Source organism: Ascaphus truei, chromosome 8 (assembly GCF_040206685.1).
Source record: "Ascaphus truei isolate aAscTru1 chromosome 8, aAscTru1.hap1, whole genome shotgun sequence".
In the NCBI taxonomy this organism is placed as follows: domain Eukaryota; kingdom Metazoa; phylum Chordata; class Amphibia; order Anura; family Ascaphidae; genus Ascaphus; species Ascaphus truei.
Genome location: NC_134490.1, coordinates 79,026,317 through 79,049,789, shown reverse-complemented (window position 1 = coordinate 79,049,789; position 23,473 = coordinate 79,026,317). Strand labels below are relative to the sequence as shown.

General features: G+C 42.8%; 2 protein-coding genes across 13 annotated transcripts in view; one reads left to right on the top strand and one right to left on the bottom strand.

Annotated features, from left to right (window-relative positions):
* RBP4 (retinol binding protein 4) overlaps window positions 1-23,473 on the top strand; it is a 534,850-nt gene that overhangs the window by 28,152 nt on the left and 483,225 nt on the right. The window lies entirely within an intron of this gene.
* Window positions 1-23,473, bottom strand: part of PLCE1 (phospholipase C epsilon 1) — a 296,951-nt gene that overhangs the window by 136,601 nt on the left and 136,877 nt on the right. For all 12 annotated transcript variants that reach the window (XM_075612802.1, XM_075612803.1, XM_075612801.1 and 9 more), the window contains exon 3: window positions 15,147-15,423. In XM_075612802.1, coding sequence (XP_075468917.1) covers window positions 15,147-15,423 — 277 coding nt within the window. The remainder of the gene's footprint in view (window positions 1-15,146; window positions 15,424-23,473) is intronic.

Below are 23,473 nucleotides of genomic sequence, written 5' to 3'. Positions count from 1 at the left end.
ACCAATGCATACCACTAAGAAACAGGTAGAAAGGGACAAAACATCTAGTAAATGATGCCTATAAATTCCTATATTTGGACCCATTTCAATATGGATTACTTTTTAGTTGTAAAACACAAAATTGCATGTTTTGTCATTATCAGACATGTGTAAAATGTATTGCTTTGTGACAGAATGATAAAAACAGATAGTTTTTCATAGAATATTCTATTGAAAAAAAACCCACAGTCCAGTTTCTATGTATGTTAGGTAAAAATGCTGCTACTATTGCAAGGTTGCCATTACTTAGGCTGCGTCCATAGAGGGGGGAGCCGCACTCCTCCGCGCTGACGCTGAGGCTCGTCTGTGGAATCAGGAGCGATTGCATGAACTAGCAGACGAGCCAGGGTGCGCGATTGGGAAGCATGGCACTGACGTCACTGGGCCAATAGCCCCCCTCTACTCAGACCACCCTCAGCTGCTTCTTCTTCTTCCTCCATCTCACCTCAGGACTTTGCTGACTATTTTAAGGAAAAGGTGGAATCCATACGTCAGAACATCCCCGCTGTTTCCTCCTCCCATCCTACACCACTTCCTGAATCTCCTCCTGCCTTTCTTGACTTTTTCCGGTCTCAAAGGAGGATGTGTCGCTGATCTCCTCTTCTCCCTCTACCACTTGCCATCTTGAACACATTCCCTCCCTTCTCCTAAAACATCTTGCTCTTACTATAATCCCTACACTCCCACACATTTTTAACTCCACCCACTACTCTGGTACCTTTCCCTTCAAACATACAACAGTTATACCATTACTCAAAAACAGCAAGCTTGACCCTACATGTCTTTCTAACTATCGACCTGTCTCCCTCCTGCTTTTTGCCTCTAAACTCCTTGAGCATCTTGTATTCTCTCGCTTGCTCCATTTTCTCAACACCATATTCTCTTCTAGACACTCTACAATCTGGCTTCCGCACTGCTCACTCCACTGAAACAGCCCTCACTAAAATAACTAATGACCTCCATGTTGCCAAAGACAGAGGTCATTACACTTCTCATATTACTAGACCTCTCTGCAGTATTTGATATCGTGGACCACCCTCTTCTCCTTCACATTCTCCATACTCTTGGTATTCGTAACACAGCTCTACCCTGGATCTCCTCTTACCTCTCCCATTGTACTTTCAGTGTCTCTTCTGCTAGCACCTCCTCCTCCTCTATCGATCTCTCTGTGGGGGTACCCTAGGGCTCTCTCATGGGACCTCTTCCCTTTTCTCTGTACACACTTTCTCTAGGTGACCTAATCACATCTCTTGGGTTTAAATATCACCTTTATGCCTGCGACACACACATTTACTTTTCTACCCCATACCTTACACCTGCTGTACAGATCAAAGTTTCTGAATGTGTCTCTGCGATATCATCCTGGATGGCCCTCCGCCGACAAACTTAACATGGCAAAAACAGAGCTCCTCATACTTCCTCCCAACCCTGGCCCTACTACCTCCTTCCACATTACTGTTGGAAGTACTATATTTTACCCAGTAGCCCAAGCACGCTGCTATGGGGTCACACTCGACACCTCTCTCACTCAAAACATATCTAAAACCTGTCACTTTTCAGCCACAATATTACAAAGATACGCCCTTTCCTCTGTTGCTTGACTGCTAAAACTCTGACTCAGGCCCTCATTCTCTCCCGGCTCAATTACTGTAACCTCCTGCTGTACGGCCTTTCTGCCTCTCACCTGTCTCCCCTACAATCTATCCTAAACGCTGCTGCCAGAACCACTCTACTCTTTCCTAAATCTGTCTCAGTGTCGCCCCTGCTGAAATCACTCTCCTGGCTATATATCAAATCCTGCATCTCGCACTCAATTCTCCGCCTCACTTTTAAAGCTTCACACTCTTCTGCCCCTCCTTACATCTCAGCCCTAATTTCTCGCTATGCTCAAGGATGTCTTCCCTCTACCCCCTTTGTATCCAAAGCCCTCGCCCACCTTAAACCTTTCTCACTGATTGCCCCACACCTCTGCAATGCCCTTCCCCTCAATACCTGCCTAGCACCCTCTCTATCCACCTTTAAGACCCACTTGCTTAAAGAAGCATATGAATAGCACCGTGGCTAATATTATACCCATGAAACATAAAGCTTGGACCCTAACAGACGCACTTACCAGAACGCCCTCCTACTGTCTCTGTACTTTCTTCCTACCTACCAATTAGATTGTAAGCTCTTCGGAGCAGGGACAACTCTTCCTAAATGTTACTTTTATGTCTGAAGCACTTATTCCCATGATCTGTTATTTATATTATTTGTTATTTATATGATTGTCACGTGTATTACTACTGGTAAGCGCTTTGTACATTATTGGCGCTATATAAATAAACAAAGGTATGTGGGTATGTAGCACACCAAAACAGTGCAAATAAATGCAAGAAATGCGATACTTGCGCACAATGCCGGAGCTCCTGGTTCAGGGATGGCCTATCTGCAGCAATCCAAGTATACAGCAACAGGAAAGATGATCCAGGGCTCCACGGGTTTTTAGCAAAATAATTTATTCATAATACATAACGTTTTGGCCTCACTTAGGCCTTTGTCAAGTGACTGGTAAGGCTGCATCCAAGGTCAGCGCCCGTGCTGAGGCGCGCTGACGCTTCTCAGTGAGCCCCTGCAGCCGCAATGAGAGCGGCTTTAGCAGGGGATCGCGCACGCTTCCGCAAGCGGGCGGAAGCGTAGATCTTATTCAAAAGATAGATTTTCGTGCTCACGGGAGTGCAGGGCCGGTCACGTGAGCGGTTCGCCCAATAAGGGCGAACCAGCTCCGTGACGTCACAGGCCCCCTGTGAAGAGAGCCCACCTGGCTTGTCGCGCAGACAGTCTCTTTGCGGATCGAATGAATTCTAAGTTCCTGTGATCCGTAAAGACCGTAATTGGGTGATTGGCACCCTCCAGTAGATGTCTCCACTCAGAGAATGCAGCTTTTATAGCCAAGGGTTCTTTGTTTCCGATGTCATAATTTCATTCAGCTGTTGACATTTGGTATGAATAAAAGGCACATGGATGAAGGAGCATCTTGGGTCCAATTCTTTGTGACAGAATGGCACCAACAGCGGAGTCGGATGCATCCACTTCCAAGATGAATGGTAATTCTGGATTTGGATGGATGAGGATAGGGGCAGATGTGAAGAGTGACTTCAATTGTTCGAATGCCGCATCCGTTTTAGGAGACCATTTGAAGGGGAATTCTTTCCGTGTGAGTCGGGTGATTGGGGCAATAATGTCAGAGAAATTTTTAATAAAACGTCTATAGAAATTGGCAAAGCCCACAAATCACTGAATGTCCTTTTCATTTCGAGGGATTGGCCATTCCACCACAGCTTGAATCTTGCCTGGGTCCATACTCAAACCCTCGGGAGAGATGATGTAACCGAGAAATTGCATGCTGGTCTTTTCGAATTCGCATTTTTCTAACTTGATGTACAATTTGTACTTACGGAGATGCTCAAGGACAATTCGGACATGTCTCTGGTGATCCATGATATTATCTGAGAAGACTAGGATGTCATCCAGGTATGCCACTATGAATTGGTCCAATAACTTTCGGAGGACATCATTGATTAAATGCTGGAAGGTAGCAGGGGCATTACAGAGTCCAAAAGGCATCACCAAATATTCATAGTGCCCATAACGGGTTCGGAAAGCTGTTTTCAATTCATCACCGGGTCGAATGCGGACCAAATTATACGCTCCTCTGAGATCTAATTTGGTAAAGATTTTGGCTGACCGAATTCTTTCCAATAGTTCAGGAATCAGAGGTAATGGATACCTGTTCTTCACTGTAATCTTATTTAGTTCCCGATAGTCAATGCATGGGCGTAGAGAACCGTCTTTCTTTCCCACGAAGAATACCGCAGCGCCTGCTGGAGAAGTAGAGGGTCGGATAAAACCCTTTGACAGGTTCTCCTGTAGGTAGTCATTGAGGACCTTCAATTCCGGTTCTGAGAGGGAATAGATTCTTCCAAACGGAATGGCAGCACCCGGTAATAATTCAATGGGACAGTCATAAGAGCGATGTGGGGGAAGCGTATCCGCATTCTTCTTGTCACACACATCTAAAAACTCAGAGTATGGAGCCGGCAGAAAATTTTCTTAAGACGAGGAAATCTTATGTATTCCTACACACTCTGGTATAGGAGTTTTAGGTAGACAAGCTAGCTGACAGTGCTCCGAGGGAAACGTGAGGGTCTTTGTCTTCCAGTCAATTAGTGGGTTATGGATCATGAGCCATGGAATTCCCAGAATCACTGGAAACAAAGGTGATGGAATGAGACCAAATTAAATCTTCTCCTGGTGATTGGGCTCCATGATTAGTGTTAAGTTACTTGTTTCATGGGTAACAGGTCCAGAGCTCAAGGGAGAACCGTCAACGACTTCCATCCTTTGTGGAGATTACTTGGCTACAAATGATACCGAATTGTTCTTGGCGAATTCTATGTCCATAAAACTCCCTGCCGCCCCTGAATCGACCATTACTGTGGTTGAAAAACGATGTGTTCCTTCCTCAATTATAATAGGAACCAGGAAGTGAGGGTGTAGCGAAGGAGGGTTATCTTTCCCTTGTGAAGCAGAGAGAACAGTTTTTGAAATAGCGTGCAGCTGATTTCTCCTAGGGCTCTGGAAAGAAGACCGCCTGGACTTGTTTGGGCAATCAGCGAGATAGTGCCCATCGTTTCCGCGAAATAAACAGATCTTCTGTTCGGCGTCTATTCTTTTCCCCGGTTGAGATGGGTCCCCGCAGTGTATTTACTTGCATCGGCTCCGCTTCAGTCTCCCTGGAACGTCTTGGGGTACTCACATCTCTAAACCCGGGGTTGCTTGGCATGAACCCGTCTCTCCAATCGTCTTTCCGTAAGCCTGCGATCAATTTGGATACATAAACGTACAAAGTCCTGAAATCTCTCTGGGGGCTCCACCCGGGCTAGTTCGTCTTTAACTTGCTTCGAGAGACCCTGACGAAAATGATATTTCTGCGCGGCCTCATTCCACTCAGTATCGTTAACCCATCTGCGGAATTCAGCGGCGTACTCAGCTGCCGAGCGTCTTCCTTGACGAAGATTGTTCAGAGTTGCCTCAGCGGTTGCACTACGGTTTGGGTCATCAAAAACAAGACTCATGGCTTCGATGAACTCCTCCAGGTCCCTTAGTAGTAGTGGGCTATCCTGTTCTAACATAGGGGAGACCCAAGCAAGGGCCTCATTCTTGAGCAGGGTTATGATCAGTCCAACCTTGGCTTCGTTGGTATTATAGATGGTAGGCTGAAGCTTGAACACGTCTGCATTGATTAAGGAAATCCCGAAAAGATTGTTTTTTTCCTCCAAATTTTTCCGGAAGGGTTACACGGGGTGCGGTTTGCACAGTCACAGTCTTTTGAACAGATGCGGTGATTAAGGCTGCACGTAGTTCACGGTTTTCAGCTTCTGCGGTGGCAGCTCGTTCCTCTGAGCGGAGAGCACATCCTTCTGCGCGGACGACACATTCTTCCCAGCGGGCATCACGTTCTACCTGGCGGGCAACCGTTCTTTCCGGAGGGTATCCTGTTCTTCCACGTGACCAAGACGTTTGATAAGGTGTCCTTGTTGTTCTTGGAAACCAACCATGATACGTTGTAAGTCATGGAGTGTCCGAGCCTGGGCCAGGTCTGTTCCAGCGGAATTCATGGTAGGGCCTGTTTATTCTGTCAAGGATTGGACTTCGGCTCAAGTGGATCCCAGTGGCAGGAACAGCAGGGAGCGTAGTAGGGGTCACAAGCAGAGGTCGGCAACGAGGAGACTGGAACAGGATGATAGCAATAGCTAGCACAGCAGTAAACACAGGAACCTTGCAGGATCTAAGAACCAGTATAAACAGGCAAGGGAGGAACAGGAAAGGGAGGTTTACAGTATATATGCAGGCTGAGAGGTAGAGCACAGTGCAGAGGTGTCAGGTATCAGGGTCTGGAATGTTCCTTAGTTTAGCAGCAGCTATCCCGGTGGACAAGTATAGGTACTGCAGGCTAGAACAAGATATTGAGAGTGGTAGCAGTCCCGGTGGCCAAGCATGGGTACAGCAGGCTAGAGAATATGACACTGGATTTTGGCGTCCTGAATTAAATGTGGCAACTCTGACCATGCAGCATGGTCAGATTCCCACAACACATTTAAGGTACATCTATGTCATAATTATGCAGTTGGGTATGGGTATTATGATAATAAAACATATTTTTACCGGTCCTTACTGTTTCAGAACCTACATTCTAAGCAATACATTCCAGAATCCTCAGGGACTCACAACACCAAAACTTTGTTCGAATTTCATAACATTTATAATTTTATCAGTTAATGCAGGTGTGCGCAAACTTTTGGTGCTGCGCCCCCTGTTTGCTCTCCCCCAGTGTTCGCGCCCCCCCTTACCTTTGTGCCGGCATCAAATGACACAGCCGAGTCATGTGACGTCACGTCACCCCGTGGAGTAATTTGATGCTGTATTACTATGGCATCGCATGACAAAGCGACCTATGTTTAGACAATAGTATGAGTAGCTGAAGCTCCCTAACTGGACAAAAAAGATTAGGTATCTGATATTTGCACAGGGTTTCAAGAAGTGAAACAGCATTATCTTCATTTCCAGGACATGGACCCTCAAACATGCTTAGCTGACTAACCCCCTTCACATGTTTGCCATTTCTTATATGCTATTCAAAATGCTTCTCAACCTTTTGGACAGCGTACCATCTGTTCAACACTGGCCTCTCTCGACCTTTTAAATATAGCAAACTGACTATTACTGTCGTACAGAAAATAAGTTATTAGGATATAAAGCAAAGCAAGTTAAGCATTAATACAGTCTAACACCCTATCCATGGTATATTACAATCTACATATATAACAAATAAGCGACTGAAATAGGGAAAAACTTGGATCTTGGAGCTCATATCCACATGAAAAACAATAACGAACCCCTTGTTCTAGCTATTCTCTTTCATTGAAATATGCTTCCCTTCGTTACCTTGTTGAATCCCTTGATGTATTTATATTTTTTTTATATCCCTCCTCTTCTCAAAACTATACATGTTAGCGTCCTTCAGTCCTTCCCAATACGTTTTATGACAGAGACTTTGTACCATTTTAGTAGCTCTCCTTTGTGCAACATTTCAACGTTTATGTCCGACAGGATATATGGGCGTCTTTTTTACTCAAGGCCCTGGGATGCAAAACTGACGCAAAATGACTTCCAATAACAGCACCATATTTGTCAGACAAAGTGAAAGGAATTGTGTGAGTATTTGATAAATCTGGCACAATTATTTTGCACTAGTTTTGCAGCCGAGAGACTTAAGTAAATAACCCCTGTGGTGTCCAGAACCAACTAACATTACAGCTCATTAATAAACATTTCTAATTACTATAACCATATTTCATTTGGTCAGTCATTAAAATGTGCCAGAAAAAAGGGAAATGTCCTATTTTTACTTTTAACAGGTGCTTGGCTTGAATGCCTTGGTTTAGGATAACTAATATACCACCCTAAGTACAAAGATGTAATTCACTCTAGGAGGTATTCTGACATAATAAAAAAAAGAACATACCAAAGCCAGAACATTTTGTGAATGGTATCAAAGACGTCATTATAATGTTAGTCATGAGTTCACGAGACTGTTATTTATTGGGAGTTATACAGTACTTACATATAAATGAACACAATGTACACACTTCTTAAACTTTCTAAACATATTAATTATGGTATTGCTTGCGTCAAGTCAATAAATAATTCTTACAACCAAGGATAATAACGGGGCACTAGGCTGGAGAACAAGCTATTATAATTAAACGATGGATTAATTAATTGTATTAAGAACCTTTAAATGTTATGCTCGATTATACGTGTTTGCATTGAACTAGAAATATCTCAAAGAGGTTTGCCTATATCTGCATTCATATTGTTCCTGTGTATTTTACCCCTGTAAGACAAAAGATACTTTAGTAAATTTATGAATTTACATGTCTTTGATCTTTCCAAGTGCAAATAATTATAACGTTATCCCAAAGGGAATCAAAGCCCCTCACAATTACAGTATAGTGTGAGGTACGCAGCACATATGAATTTTTACAGACACTGTCCAGTTGAGTTTACAATCCATGTTTCTGGTGCCTAAGGCACAGGGAGATAAAGTGATTTGCCCAAAGTCTGACACCGGGAAACTCTGTGTCAGTGTTTACAGTCAGTGTCTTTACTCACTGAGCCATTCCTTCTCCCTTGTACATTTTATTTTGTCCCAAACTACTAAACACATTCCAGGTGTTTTCTAATAAAACCAATAGGCATATTCTAATACATTTGCATTTGGAATATTTAGGGTATGACATATCATGATGGATGGTTCAGGCTGTATAGTGACTTTTGGTTAACATGGTTTATTCTTACAGAATGTCCAATGGCATTAACTAAGTTCAACTTGTATTACCTTCAAAACAGATATTAACTATATACTGTAGATACATGGGCATAGTTGATCCTATGCCTAAACTGACTTGATTAGAGTATATAAATATTATATAAATCCTGATATCAGCATAAAATGAAACTCTGATACTTTTTACTGCAAACAGTTTGTATGTTGGTAAATGATACTTTAACCTGGTCATACAGGCCATTTTGATGATAATATCAAATGACCAAAAACATCTGAAACATCAGTGGAAGCAGAGGTGTGTACAGAATTCAATAAAGTATGTTCTGTCACTTGACACAGTAATACAATGGTCCCTAAATCACAGCAAATATAGAAGTGCACACAATGTTTTGCTAACCTGCTGTTAAGAAAATGTGAAATTGATCAGAAGGTAGTAGGGTGTATTCACATTTCTATTCCGTTGTGTTAATGTAAGCAGAAAAAACAATATTATAAAGCAATTTAGTGCATAGCTATTATTGATGAATCACAGAACTGTAATTCTTTACAGGTTGCGTGATGACTTTGTTTTAATAAATCGACATGAGTTTTTCAGAGATGTAATTATACACAAGCTTTCGAGATCTCCCACGTCTATCGCCTAAAGTACATCTGAAAAAAAGTCTTGTAAACTCCTGAAAGTTTGTTTATGTAAATCAATCATATGCTGTTCCATTAAAAGCCATTACCGACTTCAAGGAACGTCCATCTATCCAGCACCAAATGATCTATTTGAATTCTGCACAACTTCAGACAATCGGATTCTTGTCACTAAAAAGGAGTCCTTGACAAAGCGCCATAGTGGGCGTGAAACATGTGGGAGGAGGAGTTTTGTCATTTTATGTAATTTTCATTAAAGACTTTTTTAACCTTCAATTCTGGTGAGTTCCCCAACTTCTTTTCATAGCAAGCGGTAGTCCACTCGATCATTTTTTTGTTTCTGTTGCTGCCTGGATCGGAGGACACCACCGGTTTCACCATTGTTGTGGGAGTAAAGGATTAGTGGTGACACCTTGTGAGCGTGCGGCTCTACACCACTTCATTTGGAAGGAGACGGGGGTAAGGTGAAGCTTCTCAGGGGGTCACACAGCCTGGTGGGAATCCAATCTCTCTGTAAGTACCCCGCTTCTTATACCTTGCTTAACCCCCTGGTTTTTCTCCCCTCTCCCTGCATCTATACTTATATGTACCGGACATTGCTATTATCAATGTAAAAGACTTATTTGATTTCACTTACCTTTTTGCTTCTGGAGCTGATATTCGTTTTTTTGCTCTGGTAGAAATACAGTAAGTCCTCGTTTTACGACGAATGGCTTATCAAACGCATCCCTATGGCCGGTTTCACGACGCCAAAATGGCTTATCCGACGCTCTTACAACGCTTTGCAAAGTTGCAACATTATGTCAATCAGAAGGCTGCAGTCAGGGAAATCACCCAGATCAGTCTGTGTGAAGGTTTAGTGGTGTATTTATGCTCTTAAACAGTTTTATTATACAGTTCTGGATTCAATAAATAGAATCTGTACATCATAATTTATGTGTGCGCTGCATAATCTTATTGTTTGAGTAAAATATTTGGTGTATTTTAGTGTTAAAAATGCCTTCAGGAACGGAACCTTTCATTTAAACAGTGTTCCTGTGGGAAAATGTGATTCGATTTACGACGCTTCGCTATCTGACGCCATTTTGAGTAACGCATTTAGTCGGATAACCGAGGACTGCCTGTAAGGATAGACAAGTGCAAACAGATACCGAAGGCAATGAGGGCTCTGCTCATGAGCACTTACAGTCTAGCGTGAATATGTTGAAACAAAAGGTACATTTGCTGCTCATTGTGGGATGTCATATGCCTCAGGGTGGAGTACGGTCCAGCTGCACAGCTGATCCCATTAAGGTTTGGGGGTGAGGATGTTAGGAGGTGTTTGCATTGAGTTTAGTCCAGACTCATGCCAGATAGGATGGAGACCATGTACCATTTTCTTTCCAGTTTCAGTAGAGTAAATAGTAGAGTCCTCCTCTTCATCTGGATGTACAGTAACACCTAGTTTAGGTCTGACAACTAATAAACACACAGCCCCTGTAAGCTCAGACCTCAAAACCACCACGCCATGTATATCTGTGTTAAAAATGAGTGCTACTGAGATTGTGACCTCATGTAAAATAACAAAAGACAAAAAGCCCCAGTGCTATATGCAACATGACAAATCCTAGTCAAATACTTCCGTTTTTCTTCATAAATGTGGGTCATTAAACTTAAATTCTTTGGCCAAAGCATTTTAAGCTTGCAAATGACACCAAGGTATCCCCTCTTTTCCAAGTCCTAACACTACTGTACCCACAGAAAGCTCAGACATCGGGATTTAATGTAACTCCAATTGCAACAGAATGTATATCTAATTAATGTCTCCTTGGTATGTCTGTCTGTCTGAGTTGAATTGGCAAACCCTCCCTTAATTATTAGTCAAGTGATTCTGTTTAGAGCATTTAAGTCAGTCTATCTTGGCTGTGCTATATGGCTGTGTAACATCATACCTGTCACATATTAAGTGTCTGTTGAATTAATATTGGAGATACAGGTGCAAATGTAGGTGAACACTACAAGAAGAATTAGACTTTGCACTTCAACAATAACAACTCTGCAACTGTGAGAACCTGGCTTTCTAAACGCTCTGACAATTTGTATACATCTATAGACTCCGTTTCTAATCTGCTGCTTAATCTTCAGTGCTACACTGCCCTGCCAGACCTGATTTATACACCTTCTCTTCCAACTCCTACTCTTCTCCTGCAATACTTCAGAACTCTCTCCTCCTACCTCTCTCCCTGCATCTCATTATGCTCTCCCTCTTTGCTGTTTCCTCACTCCTTTGTAAACATTTATCTTTTCACCAACTTCCCCTCTCCCCTCCTATCCACATTTCTTTATCGCACATCCCCTCCACCTAGGCATGTGCCCATACACTACACCACTATTTACTCACTTCTTTCCCAACAACTTCTGCACCCCTAAATAAAAAGCACCCCCACAAATCCTCTATTCACGCCTCTCTCTACTCCTCCTCCTTGTTGATGGGGATATCTCTCCTTGTCCTGGACCCAGCAATATACACATCTGCTCTCACCCACGCCTCCCTGCCTCATCTTTCCCTGCTAATGTTGTTAACCCATCTAATTTAATACTGACCAACCTTAAAACTGACATAGTAAAAGAAGCATCCAATAGCCTGCACTCATGGCTACTGTCCCACACCTGTCGTCACCGCCATTATAAGCGCAGCCTTACATTGTTTGCCTACCTTTAAGTCACCTGACATAATGACTCCTAGGACCCATTGCTTATTTTAATAGTAGACATTATAGTGTTATTAATTCTGTACTCTAATTTGTGTGACCCATGTCATGATTTTGCCTTCTTGGGCATTCAATTATAGTTGCCACACTCTTGACCATTTCTCTAATCCAGGGGTACGCAAAATGGGGGGGTTAATTTTTCTGGGGGGGGCACAGGCGGCAGCAGAGACCCCGGACTCTTACCCAAGGCATTTAAATTAAATGCCAGGGGATTGCGTGAGGCCTCCGCAACTCTATACTTACCAAGATTCAGACGTTCTGTGACGCGTCCCCATGGCAAAGTGACGTCACATGGCCCCGCAGCGCCATTTGACGCAGCTCTATGGTAGGGATGGGGGAGCGAGTATCGAGGCAGGGAAGACAGGGGAGCGCAGCAGCAAAAGTTTGCGCTCCCATGCTCTAATCTATCTAAATCCTTAATCAACCGGTTGCATATCATTCAGCAGACTACCTGCAATACCACAAATAAAGACACTATAGAGCACTCACCCCTAGTACAGATTACAAAAGGTATGCCACTGATAACTTGGACATACCTTTATTTTTCAATCATAAGAATGACTTTAGATTGTACTGTTGGCTAATAAGTATACACATTTTTAGTGCAAAACACATTTACTCTGCAAAACACTCATCTACAGCCTTTAAAATTGTTGTATTCAAATCCACAAAATGTGACCCACAGAAAAGGATTAGAAAAGCTGATCTTTGAAACTATGTTAAGACAATATTTGGAACACGGAACAAAAGAATATCTTTGTAAGTTGTTCAAGATAATTATTAAACATGAATAAATTACTTAGAACCAGACCTGGCTTACTTTCCACACACTATCAAATGACCAAAAAATAATGCTCAATAACATTTTAGATTGTTTTCAAACATCCCAAGACATACCCTATGTTTACCAAAGAAGAAATGCATTGCAAAACAGTATAACTTCAACCAAAAAATTGCGCCAAAAGGTTTACAGCTCTACGCTGTTTACACCAATAATTATTAGCAAAGTACTGTAATATATTTCAGCAAAAACATCATAAATGCCATATATATATATATATATATATATATATATATATATATATATACACATACACACACACACACACACATACACGCGTGAATAAAGAACCATAGTTTGATTTCCGGTGCTTGAGAGACCTCACGAGGTACAAATTAGTTCATTTAATTTGTTTTTATATGTATGCAATAATTTGTGCAGAGATATATAATAAGCGCTATGGCATCGGTTCGGGGAGGATAATATATAGGCATGGTGCACAAGAAAGCAGCTAGTTATGTAATCCAGTAAAAATGATATTACAATAAATCAAACAATGTGTCATACAAAAATGTAATGGACGCAATACAGTACATTTTAGGCCCTGCAAGTTTTATTGCATAAATATTACTGCTTTCCAAAAACAAGTTATTTAATTTATAAAATGGGGAAAGTGTTTTACTGGGAATACTATAATGTGCCTATCAAGGTAAATTAGCATAATGGTATTTATAAAATATGGCATCAGCATTGTTTTAATACCACAATTGTGCAAATACATATAAGGAGATATGGAACAGGAAAGACTAGAGAGCATTCTTGTTTAAATGGGATGCCAGGAAATTATTTTGACTGTTTGAACAAGGAAAATGACCCCTGTGTAAACAAATGTTTCAGCAATGGCCATTTAGCTCTCGTTTACAACAAATTACATCTCCTTTCCAATTTCTGGTGTTGCCACTACTTTCCAATTACTCTGTGAGCAGATCATGACACCAGTAAGATGCAATGCAAGCACAGAGAAGGAAAGGAATTTACATTTTTTAGTAAAAAGGCATGTAACCCCTCTTTATTTTACCTCAGATTATATGGCCTATCACTGAGGTGGGAGCCTGAGTCCTATGGGTTACGGTTTAATTCTTATAATGTGTGGTACATGTTGTTTGAGACTGTAGTGACTAGACACAATACAGTGGTAATGAATTATACCAAGCTTTATATACTCATATACCTATAAATTTGTGGTGTTACATATCTCAAATGAATCAGTACGGTGACTCCATACATATATATACGTAAACAAACTATACCAACAGTGCGAACGCTGCACAAACAAATAATAACTTTTATCTCTGTCCGGCCTCCCAGTCATGGGGTACTGGCCTGTAGATCCTGGTGTGCTAGCATAATCGTTGGAGCTCATAAACTTGTGTGTGTTGCAGGCCTGGTGCTCCACAAAGATAAAACTGTGATGGCAATATAACTGCAGTTTATATCCTTTATGGGTTAGCTCACCCACTCCAGCCTGGTGTAATTCCTGCACCGCTGGGCTCCCTAATCTCTCTCTGCAGTAGCCTCTGTCTGCCTGCTTTCCTCTGCACTGTCAGGTCCTGGTCTCTACTGGGCCCTGCTGCATGCACTGGTCCAATGAGGCAACTCTCTCTCTCTCTCTCTGCTCTGTTCCCTCTCTCTTAGGAGTCCAGCATGGACTCACTGTGCAGGAAGCGCCTGCACACCCTCACTCCCTCAGCTCCCTTTCCAACTGTCACCAACTGTCATTCCACTCGCTAAGCATCACATGGTCCAGTGGAATGTAATACTTAAAGGGGCCATGTCCTGTGCTGATGGCAGACACAAGGGGTTACATCCTCCCCCTGCTGAAATGTTGATGTCACCATCAACCAGGATAAACCAACAATACATTGATCTAATCTAACAATTAACGCCTCTAATACATAACATCATAGGTACAGTAGATCCGAGCTAGCACTCTCGGCAGATACCAGTCAAATGAGCATGTTGGGCTCATGACACACTGCACATGTGCGGACATCACCATGTGAGTATGAGTTCCCTGCACTATCTAGGAGCACCATTCATTGCGCACATATGATTAAATCGGGCGTAACTGACTTTCTCAGTCCCCCTTGTACCACGGGCTGGCAAACTTTCGTTTTAACTCCTGATGTAAGTGTGGATGCGCATGCGTTATGGTTTTCTAAGGTTGACCACCTTGAGCCACCATACCTGGGTGGACGTATCATGTTTTGGCACCATTTTTGATTGACTGACTGTTTCACTCACTATATGTACACCCAGTGTGCTGTACACTGAGTTAGGAGCTAGATAAAGGACTGGGAGGTCAGAAACGTCGCTCCCCGATTCTTGTACTGGCCCCTTATGCTTGCCTGATGCATTAAACCTGATTTATATCTACAGTACCAGAGAGACCCTTAAAATTAAAAATTTAAATGAAATCTATACCAATGCAAAAAAAGGTTTGTAGAATGACAACTCATCATCTCAATGCAAAGTCCATTCTTACCTTTTAGCATTGTTCTTCCAGTTGAGCCACCAAACAGATTCAGAAGACCGCTTCGTGCCCCCAAAAATGTAGTCGCCTCCAACAATGCTCCACTTATAAAGTTAGAAACTGTAGTCCGGTGCAGAGTTGCACAGAATCCAATGTGAACATATTGATTCCCATGTGTATCACTGTTCTTTTGTTGACAGACTGGAACAGGAATCAGAAGTGTTTCTAGTGGGAACAGGGAAAAGTGACCACTATCAGTCCCCTCTTCTAAAGGTTCTACATTGTAGATCTGTGAAAAATGAAAAGAGCAATATTTGTGATTTTAACTAGTGATTACATTTTTTTTGACATTAAAATAACAAATTCAGATCAAATCAAGTAGCTGACATAAGTATTATTGTCTTGAACCAACCAGGTAAACACTGGATTACCATTTATGACAACCTTTTGTAGTATTTCCAACAAATTGAAAAAGTCTGTCTCACAAGAGAACAGATGCCAAGTTGTTACCAGATACACAAAAACCACTCTTGAGATATAGACGCAGTAAGAGCCTCAGGGATCTATTGATAAAAGGGGACCCGACGGACAAATATCTACATCTTTTTCCTCAATGCCACCTTAGTCCTTTGAAAAATGAAAGTTTCAAATGTAAAGGGTGTGTGACCTGTAGGAATGGTCTCATCACAGGAACTCAATTCAAATACCCACATTCTGGTCAATCTATTCTTATAAGACATGTCTCGTGTCAAAATCTTATGTGATATACCTTATCTTCTGCTTATGTGGTCTGGTATATGTCGGTAAAACCGACAGGAGCTTCAGAGAAAGGATGAATGGACATCGGTGCAGTATAAGACTGGCCCTTACAAGAGGTGAGTCTGAAAAACCGGTAGCCAAGCACTTTATTCAGATGGATCATAAACTTGCGACTTTACGCTACATGAATATTGATCAAGATTGAGACCGTATCAGAGGTGGGGATGTAAAACATTTGCTACTCCAACGCGATTTTTTGATTTGGACACGGTTACCCCGTGGGGTCTCTTCCCTCCCCCCCTACCACTACCCTTCCCCCATCTGTCTCTACCTTGACCCCACTTCTCTCTCCCCGTCTCCCTCGCCCCCACTTCTCTCACCCTCTCCCCCCACCTCTCTCCCTCAACACCACTTCTCTCTCCCCCACCTCTTCCACCTCACCTCTTCCACCCCCTTCTCCAATCCCCAACAACTCCCCAATCCCACACATTAAACCCCCAATCTCAAACAATACCCCCAAATTCCACACAAGAATCCCCCCAATGCCACACCACACAATAATCCCCACAATCCCGCACAATAACCCCCTCCCTCCCCCAATCCCAAGAGTGGCAAGCTGGGGCAGAGGGAGGAGGTGGAGGCTGCAGAGAGAAGCAAACGGCACAGGCGCCAGGGGTGGGAGGGGGGGGGTGGTGGACAGGGGCACAAACTGAGGGGGTAGGAGACCGCAGCACTGCCGCGGGTGCCAATATGGAGAGGGACAGAAGTACTGTGTGGTAGGTCAGAAAAGGGAGGGAGAGGCTGGAGGCAGTCAGCCGCGCTATCCTCCACCCTCCCAGGATGCATCGTATCAGCACAACCGTACACAGTATGCCCAGGATGCGCCTGCAGAACTCCGCCCCGGATTTGCGCGTGTGAAGAGCGTAGGCAGGACGTCAAGAGGGAGAGGAGGATGTCGGGAGGGAGAGGGGAAGGAGGACGAAGTTGTGACGTCACGTAGCGTCCCATTGTCATGGCAATGCAGCGTCATTTGACACAGCGTGGCCATTTTGTCTGGAGCTGGAAGGGGAGACACAGCACTTGCATAAAAATGCCGGGAGAACGTTGCACCACACAGATGTACTCGCCGCCGGTAAGAAACTCGCCTGCGGGCCTAATGCACTCTCCACGGGTGAGTGGCCAAGTGCATTTGTCGAGCCCAGTATACTGTATATACATATATATTTGGATGGAGCACCATGATTCTTCCTTTTCAAAGAGGCAAAAAGAATTTCAAGACACCATATCTGTTTTTGCATTTAATATTCATTGTTTTATTTTTTATTTTCTAATTATTGCTTGTTTCATTATCTTTTCTTTATTATTTTTACAAGACAACCCTCTATAGACTATTTGAGATTCACACATCTATAATGAAGAACATGTTGATTCCAACGATATGGTTACAAATACTGTTTAAGAGTTTAATACTAACTTTATTTGAGGCCGCTGACAATATCAATGGTAGATTACAGTACATGAGCACATGTTAACACCTTATAAATAATAATTTATCATACTGTTTCTTGTTCTACTACACTCATTTGTTTGATATGGGTTGCATTTAAATTGAGGTACTTGTATATGATCTACAATGATATGTATTAATCATTTTGTTTTATTCATTATTGATTTTTGAAACATTCAATATTATGTGAGATTATGGCATTCAAGTTGCCATTTGACAGTCATATTCCTTTTTTGTACACAGTATAGGTTCTAGTTGAAATATTTAATTATATACTGTACCATTTAAATACTTAATAACTTAGTTGTGTTCATTCTATAGTCTCCAATGTATTCATGTTGTTCTGTTTATTTTTTGTTTGTTGTTTACACTGGCACTCTAGTGGTGTTTACTTGCACTTTTTTTTACTAGAAAAACACCTTAGAGATATTCTCCACCTGTGTTTGATATGTTTGTGTGGTTGCACTTATCTGTTGCCAATCTGCAATTAACGTAGATCACATGTTATGGATGCGTGCTAAAAGGTTTCCCTGGACAGGTGTTTTTTGATGTAGCTTAGGGATATTGTGAAAAATGTCCATGGTTAGGACCGAAACGTTGATCAGATTTCACTTTAAATAAATTGCATTGTATTGTATTGTATGTCTTTATTTATATAGCGCCATTAATGTACATAGCGCTTCACAGTAGTAATACACGTGGTAATCAAATAAATAACAAATAATATAAATAACAGATCATGGGAATAAGTGCTTCAGACATAAAAGTAACATTAAGGAAAAGGAGTCCCTGCCCCGAGGAGCTTACAATCTAATTGGTAGGTAGGGAGGACGTACAGAGACAGTAGGAGGGAGTTCTGGTAAGTGCGTCTGCAGGGAGCCAAGCTTTATGTATCCTGTGTTCAGAATATCCACAGTGCTATTCATATGCTTCTTTAAGCAAGTGTGTCTTAAGGTGGGTCTTAAAGGTGGATAGAGAGGGTGCTAGTCGGGTACTGAGGGGAAGGGCATTCCAGAGGTGTGGGGCAGTCAGTGAGAAAGGTTTAAGGCGGGAGAGGGCTTTAGATACAAAGGGGGTAGAAAGAAGACATCCTTGAGCAGAACGCAAGAGTCGGGATGGTGCATAGCGAGAAATTAGGGCTGAGATGTAAGGAGGGGCAGAGGAGTGTAAAGCTTTAAAAGTGAGGAAGAGAATTGAGTGTGAGATACAGGATTTGATCGGAAGCCAGGAGAGGGATTTCAGCAGGGGAGACGCCGAGACAGATTTAGATCCAATATAAATAAATCCAATATTAGTTGTCTGGAGTGCTGCCTTTTTTCCTGCTTGCAATGAGAATACATTGCTTTATAGCATGCACCCGAGGCAGTTCCAAAAAAGGGGTCATGTGCGTGCACCTTTTTTCTATACCTATTATAAGTACAGGTAAACCCCGTTATAACGCGCCTCGTTATACCGCGATTCGGTTATAACGCGGTTTTCCCGTGGCTCCCGGGTTTTTTTTTGCACACTGCACACACTGCACACACTGCACACACACTGCTCACTGCACACACACTGCACACTGCTCATTGCTCACTGCACACACACTGACACACTGCTCATTGCTCACACTGCACACACTGCACACTGCTCATTGCTCACACTGCACACTGCACACTGCTCACACTGCACACACACACACACACACACACACACACACACACACACACACACACACACACATAAATCAGCCTTACCTTGGGGATGATTGGTGAGGCCTGTGGCTGCAGGGGGAGGGTGCTGCGTGCCGGTGGGGATGGTGCTGCGGTGGAGGGGGGTGATGGCTCCACGAGCCCCCGATGCTGTGGGGGCTGGTGGGATGGCCCGGTGCAGCGCGGGGGGGCAGGTAGGTGGGGGTAGGTTGGCGGTACGGCCCGGGGCGGGGGGTGGGACGTCATTGTGCTGTGGGGGGGTGGGGGGGCCTGCGCTGCGGCGGAGTGGCAGGACGACCCTGCGCTACGGCGGGGCGAGGGGGCCCTGTACTGCGGCGTGAGGGCCCTGTGCTGCGGGGGGGGGGGGCGGTCTTCCGGAGAGATCCTTTGCTGTGTGGGGGCCCTGTCCTGCGAGGGGGGGTGATGGTGCTGGGGGAGGGGAGGTGACGGTGCTGGGGATGGGGGGGTTGGTGCTGCGGGGGTCCAGGCGGCTGATCACAGCAGGCACCTGTTCCACAATTCTGCTCCCTCTCGCGCCGGAGCTTAAGCCACTTGACTTCCGGCACTGTCGATAAGGAGACCAGTGCCGGTGCAGTTTTTTTTTTTTTTACATATATTAAATTAACGGGCACGGCTTTTTGCCCTGGGAGGGAGAGGGTAGGGACTGGGAGGGAGAGGGAGGGGGCTGGGAGGGAGAGGGAGGGGGCTGGGAGGGAGAGGGAGGGGGCTGGGAGGGAGAGGGAGGGGGCTGGGAGGGAGAGGGAGGAGGCATGTGGCCCGCATGTTGTGCAGGCCTTGTGTAGGGCTTCCGGACACCTCTTCCTTCCTTCCCTCCTCACTCCCTCCCGAACAGGCGCGCGGCGGCCATTTTTTTTTAAATTAGCGCGACCCCGTTACTAACGCGGTGGTCTCGGGGTGGACCCCGAGGACCGCGCTATAACGGGGTTTACCTGTATTATGGTGCCATGGTCCCCACATTTTCCATGCACAGTGGCTAGCGGTAAATACAATACTGAATGTGCCAACACAGTTTAATTTACTCCTGCACTCAAACCCAACTAAATAGGCCATATTCAATTATGTTGCTCATATTTTAAATCATAAATTATTGAGACAAAAAAAAGCAACCTTTCCACCTTTTAAATGCAATTCCACCGATCCAATCAATTGCTTGGTACAAACTGAATTTTTTTCTTAACAAATATGTCGATGTGATATTCAACACTACAAAAACAAATCATTTAAAAAATATAAAATAAAACTGTTAGTCCTGACCCATGCAACTGAAGGATTTTTCCTGGTGTTACAGAAGAGTCTAACAAAAGCAGCATGCAATGCATACTCTTATTATAAGTGCTTTTTGCTGTGTGTATTAAACATATCTAATAATATTAAATGCATGTTACATGAGTAAAGATGGATGTTTTCACTTTATTTAAAGTCCAATATATGTTTACCATACACCAAAGGCCAATTCATTAAAGTTTACTAGATTTCAGGTTTACTGCTTAACACCTTAATTACATAGCTTTGCATCTAAACCATTTTTAAAAAATAAATAAATCTTGGGGTACCCCGTGGTCCTGTACAAAGCTTATAACTGATATTTTATTTTTGTTTATAAATATTTTAAATACAAGGAACCAAATTCTCATTGAATAGGATGGTATTTAAGTATTACAAAAGAATATCAGCTGACATCACTCATTTGAGCTCTTAATAAATTATTCAAAATGGTCTGCTGAGTGCTATTCATAGAGTTATTCTTTGACATCGATCTCATAGGCCTTCTACGTTCTTCTTCCTTATATAAATGTTCAAAGTAGGTCACCTTTGCGGCTTCAAATTCCTCTGAGGAAAGCAGCCTCCACAAATAAGAACAAAAGTTGTGTCAGTCTGACCTTAAGAAGCTGTATTTCCCAATAAACAAGCAAAAAAATACAATCATAAATACAATGATGAGGGGATTGCCACCCTGGGTTGGCCATGAAACTAAGAGTTATTAACCATGCTCCTAACAAACTTTTGAGAAATGTAATTCTGTACATACATCTCTTGGTCAAAATAAACGTTGTTCATATGTACCTGGGTAAAAGATAGCTGAGCCTGGTCTTCTAACGCAACACCACAAATTACTTAAATTTAATAAAACAACATATTTTATCCCTGCATTTAAAAATATCATTTGAGAGCACATTAACATGTCTCAGACAGGTCTGCAACCCTGCTTTTCATTATCTCCAAGCATACAATGCATCCACTGTGGCCAGGGATTCTGGGAAATTACATGCAAATGAGCATACTGTCACCTTTTGCTTCAAATTAATTTTAACATGGACCCATATAAGCTTATGCCTGCTGCATTACATAGCGTTTCAGCACAACCTTTGTTAAAGAAGTGCATAGCCAGTAAAATTATTTTTGATACTGCACTATGAGAGTTTGCGCTTTTCTCTTTTTTCCCCATTAACCATATTATGAAAACTTTAATAACATACACGGCTAAAGTGGGAAAGGTACTTGCCAACATGCAAATGAGGCTGACATGGCAAGTAAGGCCTCAATCGCCAAATATGGAACGGACCAAAAATAAAATTACCCTCATTCTCCAGAGGCTGGAATGTTCCTGGGCTTTCGGACAGCGTTCAGGAAGAAGGCATGAAGGCAGAGGGTCCCAAAAATCCCCCGAGGTTAAACAAAAGCTGTCATTCAAACCTAAACCTGGCTACCTACAGTACAACTGCCAGGCTCTCTCCAGTGAAGCAGCCCAGCAAGAATTGGAAGACGAAATATGAAAGCATGAACAGGATATTGTTGGCCTTAGTGAAGTTAGAAGAACACATAAGGGCCTTATTAAGCTAAAAAATGGACATCTATTCTATTACAGAGGTACAGATAATTGGAAAAATCCGTGGAGCAGGCTTCATCGTTAAGAAGAAATGGAGAAATAACATAGTGGAGTATGAAAGCTCATCAGAAAGAGCAACCAGAATAGTCATTCAGTTGAGAAAGAAACACAGGCTTCAAATAATCCCATATATTTGCATACTCTTATTATAATGCATACTCCTCATGCCTCAACATCAAGCCACACAGACGAAGTGGAAGACTTCTACCATGAAATCAACCAACTTAACAAGGGAAATTGTCACCTCATTATGAAAGATTTCAATGCAAAGATTGGGGCCTACCAGAAAGATGAAGAATCAGTTGGTACATAGGGTTACGATAACGGAAATGAACATGGGGACAGATTGATAGAATTTGCAGCATACTTTGAAATTATGAATTCATTCTTTAAGAAGAATCCAAATAGAAAACGGACATGGAATGAACCCAATGCAGTCAAGAATAAAATTGACTATATCCTATGTGACAAACGCCCCTCTTTTGCAGCGATGACGTCTCTCTGGGATCTTCCCGACACAGTCTTCTAGGGTTAATTATACAAATAACAGGATCATACAAAGCATTACGTTGCTTAACTCAGGCTTCTGCCTGCTTTATTTTCATCCCAGTAAGGGACTGCAGCTTTAACATGTGTAGGCAGGAGGCACTCAGCTATTAACCTTCAGCGGTTTACTCATATCAGTGTTATAATATTTCACACACTGTTACTTTAAGAAACAGAAATAAATCATATACACAAAATCCTATCCCATTCAGGGATCTAACTACACAGCAGAATCAGCCTCTCTAACTTTTGCTGGGCCAACTAACCTGGTTCCCCAGCTTAAAACAATGCCCTCTCATTTAGGGTCACTAGATACAGCATTCAGTCTTTAGACACAGTAATAAACATTTGTTTGTCTTATCTGTTCGTGGTGGGAACTCGGTCCCAAGTGTCCATGCAAATATTTGGGTACTGCGATACTTGAAGGGGGCGCCCTCCCCGCACTGGATGCAGGGGAGCAGCAATAGCCCCAGCCTCCAAGAAGAGAGACTGAAAAGCAACCCTCTCTGCTCTAAATACCCGTGCTAGTGATTAGGAGAGCAGGTGAGGGAGAACTAGACACATTGTAATCTGTGGTCTGGATTTTCCATCTACCAGTCTGAGTAAATGTGAAGCTGTGGAATGGATCATTTTGCACTATTCCTGCACTTTCTGACCTAAAATGGGGCAGAAAGCTGCCTAACATCTTTGGACTATGTCACATATCCCCCTCCCCAGCTCACACCTACTGGGGTGAGCGGCCATGGACCTCACTGGGGTGAGCGTCCTACCTGAAATACTTGAGCTAACTCCCCAGTACAATATTAAGCATTCACATGACACGAATATGAACCTTTTTCACGGCAATTATGGACAATAGGTTTCGTCATAAGAGACTATACTTGGCGAACATATTTTGTTGCCCTCTATTAGGGAACTATTTTCAAAA